Source organism: Aphelocoma coerulescens, chromosome 11 (genome assembly GCF_041296385.1).
Source record: "Aphelocoma coerulescens isolate FSJ_1873_10779 chromosome 11, UR_Acoe_1.0, whole genome shotgun sequence".
NCBI lineage: Eukaryota > Metazoa > Chordata > Aves > Passeriformes > Corvidae > Aphelocoma > Aphelocoma coerulescens.
This window is the reverse complement of record NC_091025.1, coordinates 6,099,970-6,116,492: the sequence shown is the minus strand read 5'-3', so window position 1 is coordinate 6,116,492 and position 16,523 is coordinate 6,099,970. Positions and strand designations below refer to the sequence as shown.

The 16,523-nt window shown below is 37.8% G+C and overlaps 1 protein-coding gene across 7 annotated transcripts in view; it reads left to right on the top strand.

Annotated features, from left to right (window-relative positions):
• Positions 1-16,523, top strand: part of WWOX (WW domain containing oxidoreductase) — a 487,168-nt gene that overhangs the window by 253,942 nt on the left and 216,703 nt on the right. The window contains exon 9 of one of the 7 annotated variants that reach the window (XM_069026696.1): positions 6,078-6,903. The exons of the other annotated variants lie outside the window; for them this stretch is intronic. Within the exon in view, the coding sequence (XP_068882797.1) occupies positions 6,078-6,107 (30 nt within the window). The 3' untranslated portion in view covers positions 6,108-6,903. Of the gene's footprint in view, positions 1-6,077; positions 6,904-16,523 lie in introns of those variants that run through there. 7 annotated transcript variants of the gene reach the window in all.

Genomic DNA, 16,523 nt, shown 5'->3' with positions numbered 1-16,523 from the left:
ACTGTAGGCCATGCAACTGCTTGGAGGAGTTGATGAGTGCATCTATATTTGGAGCTCATAAGCTGTGATGCTGCAGAGTGGCTTACCCTAAATACAGTTGTTGAGATTTTGGTGTTGGTTTTTTGTCTCTCTCTCCTCCCAGTGCAGAAAAAGGAAGTTTTACATCTGATTGAGGGATGGTGGGAGGGAATGAAATGGAGGGAAGAGAGACAAATCACCATCTATAACAGTACAAAGTGAGTCATCTCTATTTTAGTGCTAATTTAAGAAAATGTTGCAATTGTCTGGTATTGTTGGTAATGAGACACTTTTTAGTGAAACCCACTTGATTGGATGTGCAAGCTCAGGAGGGCTCTCTCTTATCGGGTGGGTAATGCTGTGCCAATATTTTACTGTCAACATTAATTACAGATTTGGGAGGGTAACTGGCACAGTGGTCTGGTGCCCTCCCATTCTTGAGGATAGCTGATTAAAGCAGTGAACAGCATAAGGGCAAAATGTCCCCCTCCTAGGGCCAACTCAAATACCTTAGATAGAGGCAGAGAGAGAGAGAAACTCCAGAAAATCCTTGTATGTTGAGAGTAAAGTAGTGCAAACTTTCTCCAGCACTGGAGTCTGGATTGTATCTAGGTGGCTTGTGTAAAAATGATAATTTAAAATGTGCTTGTAGAGTGAAAATTTGACTGATTCTACAGAATTTTCTTTCATGTTTCCTATATACTGTTCAAACTAAGGCCACTCTTTTGTTTCCAGTAGGCAATCCAAACTGCATCAAAATACTCTGCTGTGACCTGTCAGTCACCACTGACCATGGTAGCATTGCCAAGGGCTCCTTTTTGGTGCATCTTGGGAATATAAAATGGAAGGAGGAAAATGAAATGCCATTTAGGTCTTCCTTACTTTTGAGAACTCTTAGGACGAGTACAGGACATTACTGGGGATATTGGGAGGCAAACAGTCCTAAAGCTGGACTACTCAGGGCTTCCCTATTAATGCTAAAGAACAAGATAATTGTAATTTTTCCCTAGATTTGCTGCCAGATATCTTGCACAATCAATTCATCTCCACATCTATCTTTTTTTTAGTTTGTAGTGGGAGACAGCAATATTGAACTCTTTTTAAAAGCACTGTATGATAAAAGCTCCATGTGTAATTCAGACTGTGTTATTAATGATAATTCTAAAGATAGGTAAAGAAATTTTTAACTGTTTTCAGGCTTTTCATGTAGCATTCTTGTCAAATTCCTTCTTTAAAAAAGTAAAAATATCCCATTTGTACTCTGAAGTCCTTGCTGTAGGGAGGTTTCAGAAAGTGCAGGTAGTCTTATTGCTGTCCCTGGGGTTTAATTGTGCCTGTTTGTTTTTAATCTACAGATAAATAGTAGTCAGGAATTACTCTATTCAAATTTGTTTCACATCCCCATTATAATATAATGGTGCTGCATCTGCTGTTGGTGTTCCCTCCTCTGTCCAAACCTAATTTTGTAAATTTTCACTGAAATGATGAGGTAGTAAATCTTAGCTACCAGGCACATGAGCAGGTTAAATTACCCAGTGGAGAAGTTGCTTATTTGAATCATGTCCAGGACATGAGGAGCCCGATCTGAACCTATTCAAGGCCAAGAAATACTAATTTTAATATATAGCATGATATCTCTGCCTTCTTAATCCTGGAGGGCACGTTAGACAAGGAGCTCTTTTCTAGAGTTATGGCTGTGGACAAGGCCATAGAGGAATAGTTTCTTTTAAAATGTCACTGCTTCTTGTATCTTTTTACTACCCTTAGCTTTGTACCCTCGCTGGGCACAAAAGGGCTGCTGCTCCTTCATCCCCAGTAATGTGGTGTTTGGGAATGCTCTCTGTGATTCTGTTCCTGCTGCTCTCAGTCTGTAGATCCTGTTTCTGTCAAGCTGTATTCAGCACAAGTGGAAGCTTCTACAAGCTGTGGAAGAAACTTGCATGAAGGGTTCCAAATTTGGGGAAAACTAAATGAAAATGTAAAAAATTTTCCCCCTTGGTTTGCTTTAAAACTAAGTTATCTTCCTTCCTCTGACATGTAATGTAATGTAATTGGCTTGCTTATCACAGCCCTAATATGAACTAATAAAATGTCTGAACTCCTCATCTGTTTTCAGCAAATATTCTGCAGTAGGAATATCTCATCTAATGAAGAGCAGTTTATATTTGGCATGTTTAAAAAATGATTAACTGTGATTATGGACAAATTAATTGTGGATATACAAAGGCTGAAGGAAGAGCTGAGCACAGAGAGTCTCAAAAAATCTAGTCATGCAAATCTTGAGATGATTGTGCTAAATATGTGAAGAGCATCTTGGAAATAATCTAAATAAATGTACAAAATCACTGTCACTGCAGTAATGCTGCCTCTCTTTCTAAACAGGTACGAGGTGTCTTCCAGAAAAACTATATTTAGGACCTGGATATTCTCCAGACCCATCTCCACTGGGATGGATTTGGGCAGAATTTCTGTATAGTTCTCTATAAAGAGTTCTCAGAAACCCTCTTTCAAGATCTTCATAGTAAGAATTTGATAAGTTCTCTGCAGAAACTTGCTGAAATGTTTCCCTGTCTGTATGTGCATTTATACATTTTATAAGCATACACATTTTTAAATCTTCTCTTTGAAGAGAGGAACCTTAAGAACTTCAGGTCTTAGTGCTTTAAGTTCTGGTAACTGTTTTATCAGAATGGAAAGTGATGCCTTCAAATCATTCAGCTCCTAAGTTTTACAGCATTGACAAGTATTGGAAATACTCGAAGCTGGAAGCTGTGTCCATGCCTTCTGCAAACAACTCTGCCCATTATTCCCGCAAGGTACTTACCAGGCAGGATTGGCCTTTTCTAAGGTCACCTTGGTTGTGTTGAGTGGAACAACTGCCTTTAAACTCTAGGTGAAATCACTGTTATCACCTACAGTAAATTTTAATTCACTTACCCAAATGAACGCTGAAGCTTGTATGTTATTGTTTATACTCTCTGTCTTTAATTTTTTTGAGTTACGTGTACTTAAAGAATATAGTTGACATGAGAAAAATTTTCTACTGCAAACCAAAAAGAGAGAAAATGAAGAATTGCTTTTGGTATTTAGTTTTTTTCCCCCGTTTCTAGAAAATAGAAAAAAGGATATTCATTGTTTTAAATGCTGTGAAGTAACTTTTTTAACTGCCTCTAACCAAGAAACAGTTAAAAGACTGCTCTTGCATCCCATCTTTTGGAACAAAGTAAAGACTGACAAATTAATTTATGAAGGTAGCACTGTGGATACAGCTCAAAACTATTTGCATAGGATCTGTGCATGGTAGAAAAGATTGAAAAACATGACTCTGAATTCTCAGACTTTGGGGGATGATGTGGCTTTGTAAGTTTTTGTTGTTGTTCAGTGCACTGTTTATAAAGGCACGTATATAAAGTCATATATAACTTTCATTGAGAGATTGCTGGGAGTGGACTCAAGATTTCACAGTGACTGGTTTGGAGTCCAACATTCAGATATGGTAAATGCTGGGTCCTCCTTATGTGAACCTTACAAAGAGAAGTTATTTATATCATCCTTTTGGAATTACTTTGACAGGGGTTTTGAAAATAATTTCGAGTTGTGGGACAGGTTTATATCTGATTCAACCTAAATATATTTGGGCTTAGTCAGCTCCCCTGCAGTGGGACCTGCGAAACCAAACTGGGCTGCAAATGGAAAAGGTGGCTCAGCGTGTGGGGTTGCTGTGACTGGGTCACTGGGGAGGTGTGAGGGTGGACAGGGAACATAGGGGATCAAGGCTTTAAACGTCTGCTGGGTGATGGGCTGTGCTGTTTCTCCTGGTAACTTACAGAGGAATTTCAGGATAGGTAAATATGGCTGTTTGTGCTCACTCTGCCTTCTCTGGGCTGTGTCACAAACATTTCAGGGGAGAAATGGCTAAAATGCTGCTCAGACTGAGAGCGCTTTGGAACAGCGAGACTTCTGCATATCTGAGAGGGAAACAGGAATGAAAGAGGCAAAGAAACCCACATTGTCAAGAAAGTGTGTGAGTTTAGAACCTAATTATACTCCCATTGAATCCAATAACAAGAATTCCTTTTGATTTTAAAAGGAGAATGATTTGGCAACATTTCATCTCCTCACTCTGCACTAGCAAGTGCATAATGGTCTCTTTTAAACCTATTCATTTGTTTCAACCTTTATTGGAGGACAGAGTGCTTACAGCTGGCAGAAGAGGGGGAGGAGAGAAGCTGTTTTATTTATAACACAATTCAAGTGAAAAAAGTAAACCAGACCATCACAAATACATTCAGAATTGCAGAAAAATCTATTATTAAGGAATTATAAGGTTTTTGCCTTCACATTATAACCAGCTCTTTTTTGTGGCTTTGACATTGCTAGGTTTTTTTTTTTTTTTTTTTCAGAAAAAGACAGGAAAACTTAGAAAGTCTGCACAAAAGTCTTATTTGCCATTTTGTGTGTTGAAGCTGGGCTTCATGGGAGTGTTATTGTTTGCTTTGGTTTTGCTTGTATTTAGCATGTAGCTTTTAAAAGCCCTTCATGGCTGGAGAGTTTTTATTGTAAACATAAAACATTAATTTAAACATTAAAAATTTTACAGCTGCTTTTTAGTACATAAATTTTCACAGACACTCAAAGGCGGTGATTTTTGTTTTAATGTTTTCTTTTTCCTAACTGCTCTGAAGTTGCATAGAGAGGGGAAATAAACAGAATACTGATAAAATACTTCATGTTTAGATCTTTGAGCTGTAAGACCGACATTCTTAGCACAGGGGAGAATTCCTAGTAAGTATGGGATAAATATTAGTGCTGCCAAAAAAAGCAAACATTCCCGCAGTTGGGATTTTGGGGGAGATCCTTGTTTTTTCTCCCTGAAACAGTTTTTCAGTAAATCAAAAACATGAAAAAGGAATGAGAAAGGAAGAAGTAAAGCAAGTTAATCTGCTCATAGACTACAGCATCAGAATTGTTGCTCTCGGTGTGATATGTCCATCACAACAGGGCCTTTAGAAAAGCTCCTTCCACAGCCCAAGACAACAATAACAAAGAAATAAATAGAAATTGTGTAACAGTGGTAATGTTTGGGGTTCTGTGGCAGTACAGAACACAGCTGTATAAGGTTCAAAAGCTGTGGCTGCCCAGCTGCCCTGCTCTGACAGGGAGTGTTGGTTCCTGAAAGGAGTGTGCTTAATTCTCAGCCATGTAAATTAGAGAAGCTTCACTGGTTTGAGTGGATCTGCAGGACATTGGAACAGAAAAACAATTGTTTTCAGTGAGTAATTTTAAATTTTTTTCTGTAGCAATACCTGCAGGAATTTAAATTTGGCAGAGAGCTGCTCAGGGAAATCAAGTGACATTTGATATAATTTTGAACTGTCATTGTAAGTGGTGGAAGAACAGAGCTGGGAGGTGGGGCCATGGGTGCAGCAGTGTTTCCTGAAGTAGAATGGATCAGTAGTTTTTATATTATATCAATTGTATCACATTTTTATAAAAAGAAGTTGCTGGAGGTGCTCAGAAGATTGCAGGTACTGGTCTCTGGTTATAATAAATGCTGAGAATGGAAGCACTTAAAGAGAGGGTCTGTCATTGTAAGCAAGGTTGAAAAGTAAACATACAGTTTTATCCTGCCCTATGTGTTCAACTATCCAACTAAAACTAGAGAGCAGATGCTTTTTATTTTCCAAGTACTTGAGCAGGAGAGATGAGATGTGCAAGCCAGCTCTGGTGGTGAGGAGAGCCCAGTGTAAGTGAAGTGTCTGTACTTCTGGCTTTTTCGTTGATGGAATAATTTGCAGAGTGTCTGATAGTACTCCTACAAACATACTAGCTAACTCAGTTTCATCAGCAATCAGTCACTTTGAATTAAAAAATCAAAACACACATATAGTGGATATAAGAATACATTATATGTATGCTTAACATCCATTTGAATTTCATTTAAGGGTGTTATTAAGTCTCCATGCAGATAACTTTTAGTGACACAGCAGATAAGTACAATAGAGAAGCATCTTCAATATACAATAGCATTAACAGATTTATCTTTGTGTATAACACAGAGTTGGCTGGAGAAGTTGCTGAACAAATGAATTCTGTTTTATGCACGTCACTGGATTGGTCTTTGCAAGTCTGGATGAAAACCAAAATCAACAAATTAAGAAGACAACAGTATTGCTTGCTTGTTTCAACTTCAAACACAGGAAAAGCACATTTTGAAGTTTCCAGAGGCCGTTGAAATGTGTGTTTCTTTGACATTGTTTGCTATTAAGCATGTTTGTGTTACAGAATTCAACAAATCAATCCAGTGCTGTTTGGCAAAAAAGTAGCAAAAGCTCCCAAACTATTAGTTTGTTTGGCTCAGAAGGATCTGTTGATGGAAATGACTGGCAAAGGCATTTAGTGTGTATTCACCAGTGTTCCTTTATAAATAGTGCTAACTCAAAAAGCTAAGAAATATACAAACACATGTACTGGAAAATTTATGGTTTTAAAAATAATAACTGAGGCAATGTGATGCTGGTGTTGTATTGGATCAGGATGGAGGGACAGTTGTTTTCTTCAAGTACTAAATAACTCATGTAACTTTGCTCTCATCAGTTTTTAAGTCTCTGCCTCTCTCTGTTTCAGAAATTTGAAGTAAAATTATAATCAATGTTCAATGACTCATAATTTAAGCCAAAATGCAGTTGTACTGCTCTCCTGCGTGTCTGCACAGGTTCATGCTGATGCAAGGCTTCTGACACTCACAAATCCCTTTCCAGGGCTGTAGGAAAACCACAGCAGTGAATTCCTCTTTCCCTCTTTTGCTCCTGTGCCATTTAAGGAGCTCGTGCACCAGTTATTAATTTCTCCACTTGTCTTTCAAGCTTGAGTAGCCAACTCCAATATCTGGGAACAGCTACACAGGAAGCGTTATTCATTAGGACAGGTGGCTCAAGCATGGAATAATCACCATTGCAGATTTATTCCATGGAGGCACAGGCAGAACTGCTCAGGTCCCCGGCAGCAGCACAGGTCAGGGAGGTGGCACGAGCCTTGTAGAAGTCCTGGGTCAAACACCGCAGTCGGATTGCTCTCTGCAAGAGAGCTCAGGCCCTGGTAACATCTCTTGTGGGATCTTTTACATTAAAAGTGGATGATATTTCACAAATAAAGAGTCATGAAGCACACACAATTTGTCCTGTCTGGGATGGCTCTGGGGTTAATAGCCTGGACAAGTATTTCCTGAAATGCATTAAAATAAGTAAGTAAACTGTCCAAAGAAATACAGGCTTCAAACAAAGCAAAAAAGTGAAAATGGAAAGCTTGCAGCTTTCAAGGAATTTCTTTCAGGTACTGTTTTTCATGGCTGTGGATACACATAGATACATACATATAAAATTTGTACATGTAAACACAGAAATCAGCCTGGTAGAAAATGTTTTCAGTGAGGGGAGGGGATACAGACAGGAAAGTAGGATGGTAGAAAATCCTTCAACCACAGAATTGAGCTTCCCTACGCTCAATAAGTCATAGAGGCTAAAAATACTCTCTTAACAAAGTTGTAGAAAACCTTATTTTTTATTCAATTTCTTATAAAATTTATTTGTATACATATATGTCTCTGTCCATGCCTATATGCTGTCTGTACACCTAAACATGTATATCCAACACATGCACATATGATGTGCACATATTTATTTTAAGCAAGCAGTGCTGTATTAGTACAGTAGATGACTGGCTGCAGGTAGATAATATAAGTGGTTCAAAGAATAAGTGAAAATGTTACTTTTCATGTGCTATTACACAAAGTGTGCTGCTACAGAGCATTTGAAGCACAGGCTTCGTTATTACTGGTGTGCACACAGTGTGTATAACCACCTCATAAATACATGTACACAATGGAAATTGCATGTAAGTTGTTATCTGGACTTGCTATTAGTACTTTTTTTTGGCCATCATAACGTTACAGTGTTTTTATTTCTCCTAAGCAGATCTTAGTACACCATTAGTACTTTAGGTCAGCAAATATTAAGAATGCTTTAAAGAAAAGCACTGCAACCTCCAGTAGCTCTGATCAGCTGTTTTTTAGTAATCTGCTTGAGCTTCCTTGCTTCCTCTTCTCGAGTAGTTCAGTGGAGTTTTGTTGGAGTATTTGTTGTGTTCACTTGAGCAGCACCTTTGGACTTGCAGACAGCCAGTGCATACTTCCCTGCCAGAGCTCCTTCTGTCTTGGTCAAACTTGTGGTCTATGTGAAAAGGCTTTTTTTTCTCTGCTACTAGCACCAAGATCCTGTCTTTGTGGTTTGTGGTAGGTGAACACTTTTTGACGTCATAAAATTTACTGCTCTGTCTATGTGTGGTGGGTTTTAACAGCCAATACACTTTGGGAAAGCCAAGGTCCCAAAGAGGGATGTCCTTCTGCAGCAAAATAAAGCACAAAAGTCACAGCTGTTCCCCTGGCTGAGCTGCTGCTTTGCTTACAGTTTGGATTTTAAATTCGTTTTTTAGACAATAATTTGGAAACTTTAGAAACTTGTAGTGATTTATGTCCGAGTCAGTAGTTAATTTAAAATGCAAGAGGCAGGTGGTGAGCTCATACAATGAACTTTGATGCTTTAATATAAACCTGTGGCTTCACAGGTTCTTCCCATCCAAGTGCAAAGAGGACTGACTTCCTGGATAGCACTCCTGAGTAAATAAATAAATAAAAGAATTAGTAAGTAAGTAAATCCTTTAGTAGAAAACAAAAGCACAAAGCGAAGACAGTAATAAAGTTAAATAATGGTAGTAAATACTCAACAGTATGGTTGTAATACATATTAAGTCATGTGATTCTGGCTTACTTATTGCTCTAAGTTACATTGCATGGTCCTAATTCAGAATGCTCTTAGGCTGACAATTTTATATGCAAAGTAACATATATCTATCTGTCTATTTATCTATCTATGTATTAATCTGCTGAAAGCTCAGAGCAAAAAACTTAAAGGATGGCTCCTTTGTTCATGACACTCTTTAGATTTCTTTTAAAATGGATATTTCAGGGTACTTTTGTATACTTTCAGTATATTGTTCAATACACCTTTTCTCTGTGGCCGGGCTCAGACTCTGTAATTCTTGGTATTCAAATTACATAAGTGCCTCCTTTGTTTATTTTACATTAAGGCAAATGCTGCACCATCCCCTTACCTTTACAGTATTTCTACAGTGCCTTTATTATTACATATAATAAGTGAAAGCACAGCTATGTTAAATTTTATCCAGCTAAACAGTAAGGCAAATATGTGCCTTAAAAATTATCCCATGTTTTCTAATTTTGAACCTCTTCCAGTATGTTTTGTGGCAATTAAGTTAATTAATTTACTTGGGTTGTGTTCAGTTACAGTGATAAGTGTTTTAATACTCAAGTACATTTTTTTTACACTGACATCTCAGTGAGATGCTCAGCTTTACAGAATGCTGATAGATCAGTCGTAAAAATGAAATAGTAAATCTTAATGTACTAAACTGAATTTATTATACTTTATGTCTATTTCCAGGGAAAAATAATTGAGATTACTTTCAATGCTGTACGTATTTACTGGGTGAAAACCTGGCTTACCATGTCCAGAGCAAAATTCTTTTGGATGAAAAAGAGCCATGATACCACCTCTGGTTTTTTTCACTTCTGGTGAACCATTAGAATGTAGTTTGTAGCTGAGCAATGTTAATTTCTGCTCCTAAGAAAATTAGTTGTGATGGAAGCTTGTAGAACTGCTTCAGTACAGAAGATCTTTGTGAGGTATTTGTATAGAAGAGAGCTTATAACGTTTGTTTTCTGTTTTCTCCAAAATAAATTTTTCACATATTATCATGAATAATAATTTATTACAAAACAAAGGTGTCTCAAGTTTAAGCAAAATGGAATTGCCTGCACTGTTTGACCAGTTTTTCTCAGTTGTATAAAGGAAGTGAGAAACTCTTTGGTCTGATAAACAAAACAAATATCAGTGTGGTAAAACTGGCCATTCAGGAAAATCATAAATCCCAAGGCTCTTTGCTGGGGAATGTGGTTGGCACAGTCCTGAGGTTATGTACCATCATCCAGTCAAGATTTACCCCATTATGAACATCTCAGAGAACAGAGATGGCACTGAACCATCCCCAGTCCAAGAAGGAAATAGAAATTGTTGTTTGTGCACAACCAAAAAGTATAAAAATATTTTCTTAGATATTTTAGTATCATCTGTTTGCCAGAATTTCTAGAGGAAAAAAAGAACCCCAAACCCACTTGGTTTCTCTTTTTGAATCTTCTTACCTTCATTTACTTATAACTTACAGGCTGTGTGGGTGGGTTCAGAATTTATAATAGTTTGCAGGTGTTTCTCACTGTTTTTCTTCCCTTTACTGTCTTTTTGTTTGTTTAAAGGAAATCACAGTGGTATGAGTCGAGTTGGAGCTTGCAAATGTAACAGAATGGTTTATCCTGGCAAGGTAGGAAGGAAGGACAAGGGAAGAGAAACAAGATGAAGATGGAATACAGGTTCAATTAATTAGGGATAGCAAGTAATTTTAATCTGAACTCAGTTATGCAATTCTAGTGAGAATAGTGTTGAAAACTTACATATGGGAAAATATTTTCTTAGGTAAGACTGAAGTTTTAGTTCCAAGATAAACCTAATTTTGACCTTAGTTTTATGTGAAAATCTATTTTCTCCATCACATTTGCACTAGAAAAATGTGTTCAGTTGTGTTTGCCCAAATTTTATGCATATAAGTCATTCTGATTTTGATGTGTGGGATTTATTTTTTTTTTTTAAGATTGTATAGCTGAGATTCATTGAGCTGATACAGATTGTATTTTTATAACAAATTTTTGTTTCTGTTAACTCTGAGCTTTCTGTATTCTAGTGATTAGTTCCTATGAGTCAATCAAATCTATATATAATCAATCAATCAATGTATATGTTCTTTCCATCTTAGAAATTTTCCAGAATCTGAATTTACTTCCAGGCCTCCAGTAGTGTTAATCCAGGGCCCCTTCTGGGATTGAGTTGCTCCAGCTCCAGCTTGGGGAGCAGAAGTACTTCACAGCACCTTCCACCAGTTCTGTGTTGCAGTTTCTCTACTTACAGATGTTTTTTACTCAGTTTCATTTTTAGTAGGTGATTTTTTAATCCAGGTATCAGTGCATCTTCATGGCACTGCAGGGATAGTTTGGTTTTGGGAGAAAACTCCACCACTGAAGAGGGACACTCAAGTGAGGTTCTCTAAAAATCCTTTCTTGTATATTCTCCTTCTTTTTCCTTTTTTGTTTCTGTTAACGTTTTGTTCTCCAGAACACAACTGGATGGACTGGATTTGACTATTGCTGTGCAGTCTTGGCTCCCAGTAAATCCCATCTGTTCTGCTCCTTGATTTAACAGGAGGGTTCACTTCTGAGCAGGGCAAAGTATTTTTCCCATTCTGCAACCCAATGAGTCAAATACATCCATGTTTTGTGTTTTATCATGTTACATAAATAATCTTATCTATCCCTGCAGTATTTCTGTTAGCTACATCATTGCTACATTTTGTAACAATATGCCCTTTGCAGTAAAATGTCACCAAAAAGTTATATACTGTAATAATTTTCATCTGTTTCATAAAGACAGACAATTTTTAAGATTCATGTTCATTTCATCATTGAAATCTGAGTCTTCATACATTAATTTATAATGAAACCTCATGCTCCCTTCTACATTGATCACTAATTTTCTGTCTCCTTGATATGTGTTAAAATAAACTATAGATATAAAGGGCACGTTATATGCCTGACACTGTTGAGTTAAATAGAACATACTTCTCTAACTCATCCCTATGGTCTGGCCTTTGTTTCACAGGGAAAATACTCAAAACCCAATTGTAAAAGATGGGCTGCTTTCACCACGCAGATGATTCGATGTGTTTCTTGTTTCTGTCTCCAGATAACCTGAATAATGAGTTTCCAAAGGGTGGCCTGCAGCCCATTCTGAATGCAGGCTGCATAAAACCACTTTTTGAAGTTGCATATAAAAACATTGCACTGCTGCTGAATATTTTTTGTGTGCCCTCCAGATCAAAATCAATGTTGAAAAAGAAAGGATGATACAGGTTAGGAACATTAACATGAAAACCGATGCAAGGGATGTGAACTGAGGTGTACCTCGTTTATTATCCTACCTGACAACACCGAGCACCAGCTGCATTTACAAACAGCAGAGCTCCATCAGAGACTCACAGGGAGATAATCTGTCCTGGAGCACTGGCTTGCATCTCTAATATAGTTACAGACTGATTTAAGTCATGAAACAAGATGTTCAGTGTATTTCCAATTGTTTTCATTAACAATGATAAACCTATTGAGCTGACTGCCACAGTTCAGTTTTACTGGGAAAATGTCACATTTGTGAACCTTCCAAATAGTGGGTGACATTTTCTGCTCTGAGGCAGTCTGGGGGAGGATAGCCCTGATACACTTGGAACAGAAGGAATTACATCTGAATGTCGCCCAGTGCAAATAGCAATGGGGGAGAAGGTAAAGCTGCAGAGGTCCCCTGATAATTAATTTTCCCTAATTACATTTCATGGCAGGAAACACAGATATTAGAAGTGCCTATTGAAATAATACAGTATTTAAATTCTGATTAATCCATAGGTCAGGCAAGAACTGTTCAATACATGTCTCCAGAAGGAAAGCTCTGCTTTGAAAGAAAAAGGGACAAACATCCACACTTAAGTAGACAGGTTGAATAATTTCAAATGCTAATTGAAATTTGGTGCCAGACAGTAGATAAGTTAAGGCAGTAGCTATAAAATTACCAAAAGTGTAAAACATCATCACTAACACATCTTCCAGAGATCTGAGGCAGAATGATTTATTAACTTAGTTTTCTTTCCTCCTCTGTCTTAAGAAAGCTGATTTTTTTTTTCCCCCCTTTCCAGAAATCCTTTGTTAAGTGCATAGGTGCATAGTCATAATTCACCAGGAAAAATAATTATTGATAATATGGGTGCCAGGAAACTATTTGTATTCTGGTGGAGTGATAGTTCAGGCTAAAATAGGACTAGTTAGAAAGCTATTATTATATTCAATTTTTGCCAATATAATTATTTGTCAAGCACTTCAGTTTCTCTGTGCTTTCCTTTCTTAAGCCATGTTTCCTTTTGCTTTTCAATAACCCTGCCACCTCCTACAAGGAGTCTCAGGAATGCTGAGATGCCCAATTACTCATTCAATTTCTACCTAAGTAATATTTTATGATCTTCCCTGTTTCTTGGATTGTAGTGCTGAGAGCTGGGGTTCCCATGTATCAGCCTGCTGGGAAGGGATGTGCAGTCCCTTCCTGTGCTAGGAGGAGTTACAGCCTCTGCATTATGTAGAAGAATAGAAGGGAAAGACTCCCTCAATTTAGCCAGTAGCTCCTCATTCAAATCCCCCCAATCCAGAATCTGGCTTTCCAGATGCACTTTAAGGGGACACAACCCAGAAAAGTCCCAAAAATGTCTAAAAATCATTTCCAAGCCTTTGAAGTAAACACCCAAGAGCTTGATGTCATCAAAGGGGGGGTTTCTTTGTCTGCTGCACACTTTTTCTGGGGGTGTTCACACACACTATCCTTCTTACAGAGCAAAAAGCAAGTTCTTGGAGTTCTGAACTGTGTGAAGTTTTGTGGCATTTGCAGCTGAATTTAGTTTCCAGTTCTCTGTTGACATTAGAGTAATATACAGCAGCAATAGTATTGTAAGAAGGGATAATTACAAATCTTTCAAGACTAGCTGTTTCTGGAAAATATGCCTTAGTCATGTGTGAGTGATTGCCCCGGATACAGAACAAACTGGATAAAATTCAGTGATCTGTGTTGTATAGCTTATGTTTAGAAAATTGAATGCTCCCTTTCAGTCTCATAATCTGGTGAGAAGGCATTTTATTTTCTGTGAGGCAATACAGGTTTTTTGCAGCACAGATTTTGTGCAGAATTATTCTAAAGCCACATTTCAAACGGCAAATAATTTTGGAACCTGAGTTCTGCTGCAAAAACTTGAGTTTACAGTGCCTGATGTGGCTTTTTTTAAGATGTAAGTAATGGATAAAGCAAAAGGATGAAGCAAAGGAAGCTAAATAGTTTGCTGTGACCCCTGGGTGACTCCACTGATGTAAATAAATTTCTTGGGATTTACATCACTATAGATGAGAGCAGAGCTTCCCCTTGGGGTATGGGGAAGGAGCTCTGTGGGTTATTCTTGGACTCCAGCAGGCCAAGGTTGGAGGTGAACAGCTACTGCACTGAGGAAAGACTATGCATGGAAGAATTTCAGTGATAGCTAGATATGCAGATTATTTTTCTGGTAGGAATGATAAAAATATTTTACTGGTTTCAGAGCTGAGGAGACATTTTAGTCTAAAGTTTAAGCATATGGGCTTGAAAAAATGCATCTCAACAGCTTTCACAGATGCTGATTAATGACCTAATTAAAGAGAGATAGTTGATGTACTTAAACATTGCCTCCCTGCTCTCATCCAATAGAGAAAATGCTCTGAAATTATGAAAGCATTTTCTTTTTCATTACAACACACTGTTACACAAATTGGCACCTTCTACAAGGGCAAAATACTTTGTAAAAATACTTTGCAGAACCCAAATCCCCTTACTCAAACACCTGTTGTGGAATCCACATGGAAAGGGTGGGAAAGGCTTTGTTTCCCAGTTGGGACTGGTGAACTCTCAGAAAACTCTTGGAAATAATTATAAAAGGTGCTTCTTGAAAAAGACAGTGTCATATTCCTGATATGTACTCGGCATTGTAGAACAGCTGCGCTCTGCTGCCTTGACTTTGTAAGTTCACTGTTAATGGAACCTGCAATATAAAGGATATAGGGCAGGAAAAATTCTGTGTATCTCTGTGTTGTAATTTGATTCTGTGCATATGTGTATTTTAGCCCAGAAGTTGAATTTCCTCACAGAATCACATCTTGAAATATATCTTCCTCTATATTGCACAGGTTTGAATATGTAAACAGGGAAACCTCTTTGACCTATATAAACTAGGAATTATATTTCAAAGATATTTAAATAATATCTCAAACTGCCATCCATCTGCCCTTATTAATGAATGAACAGCCCAGAAATGATTTTCACTTCTGAGTATTTGAATAAATTGCTAAGCAGTTAAGATTACCTCCCATGTTGAGTACAGTGGCTTATTTTCCGTATGGTAATAAATGAAGGTGATTTAATCATAATCAGTAAATGACCTGCAAAATTTCATTTTGCAGTGAAGCTTTTTTAACCTATTGAAATGCAAAAGTATGTGTAAAGTAGGTAAACCTTCCTCCTCACTGAAGGCTGCTTGAATGGGCTGAAATCTTCTCTGAGTCTCAGTTTAGAGATCTATTGACATCTTAGTTCTAAAACTACTTTAAAATGTGGGTTTTAATGTAAACACTAAAAAAAGCCTTAGCAGTGTACACACACTTCTTAATCTGATGATCCCAGAGCTGACACCCTGGGGGCACACTTCAGGGAGCAAAAATCCAAGAAAACCTCTGATATGTTCTGCAACATGAACACACTTGTTACAGGACTGGAATTGCTTATGCTGAATAAAACTGGATGGAAGAGGGTGAGGAAGGAGTAGTGTGGCACTTGCACAAATACCTGTTCTCAGAAGAGGGTGGTCATATCTGCTCATTTGATCTAATCCTGAATTTCTGGCTGTGGCAAAATGTCCAGAGAGAGGAAATCTGCCGTCAACTGGGAGAGTGAAAATTGTCTGTCAAATTCTGCCTGGTTGGGTGGCAATTTTGGGTGGCAAAGGTGGTTTCTGCTCTGCCCTGGTGCAATACCAGCTGCACGCAGCCCTTGGGGCTTCAGGACACAGGCTCGCTAACAACAAGCATTTGTTTTCCTTATTTTAGTGGGTTTTATGCTTTATAAGGGAGACATGAAACTGGCCAGTGACCTCCAAATATTTACTGTCCAGTTCTCCAGCTCTGTCAATATATTTGAGCTTTATTTTTTCAGCATTTCTGATAGTGCAGCTCTGTTTCTTGCAGTCTGTTATTCACCCAAGACCCAGAGGCCATGTGTAGAAAGTACATCCAAATAAAGATGGACAGTTACATTCTGGTGTTTGAAATGCTATGTGTAAGAGTTCAGAGATATTAAATTAATTGTTTTTGTTTTCTGGCATCCTGGTACTCTCCCTCAGCCCAGCCCAGCGTGTGTAGTTATTTTAATAAAACATGATTGCAGCTTTTCAGCCTTTTGACTAACATGAAGTGTCATATTGGCTTAACAGCTGATGCATCTTCAGTCAGAAAAACATGTCATCAGGAGGGATTGATTCAGATTTTAATGGGGCTTTTGCATCTCTGAGGTCTGTTCTCTTGCAATCTTATTTTACACTTTTATTTGGGTGGAGTCTTTCAGTTCAGCAATTTAATCACCTAGTTTCTCTTAATTAAGGCATCTTAACCAGTTTGATAGCTTATGAATTGTAACTCAGGAATGCCAAGGCAGACAGTC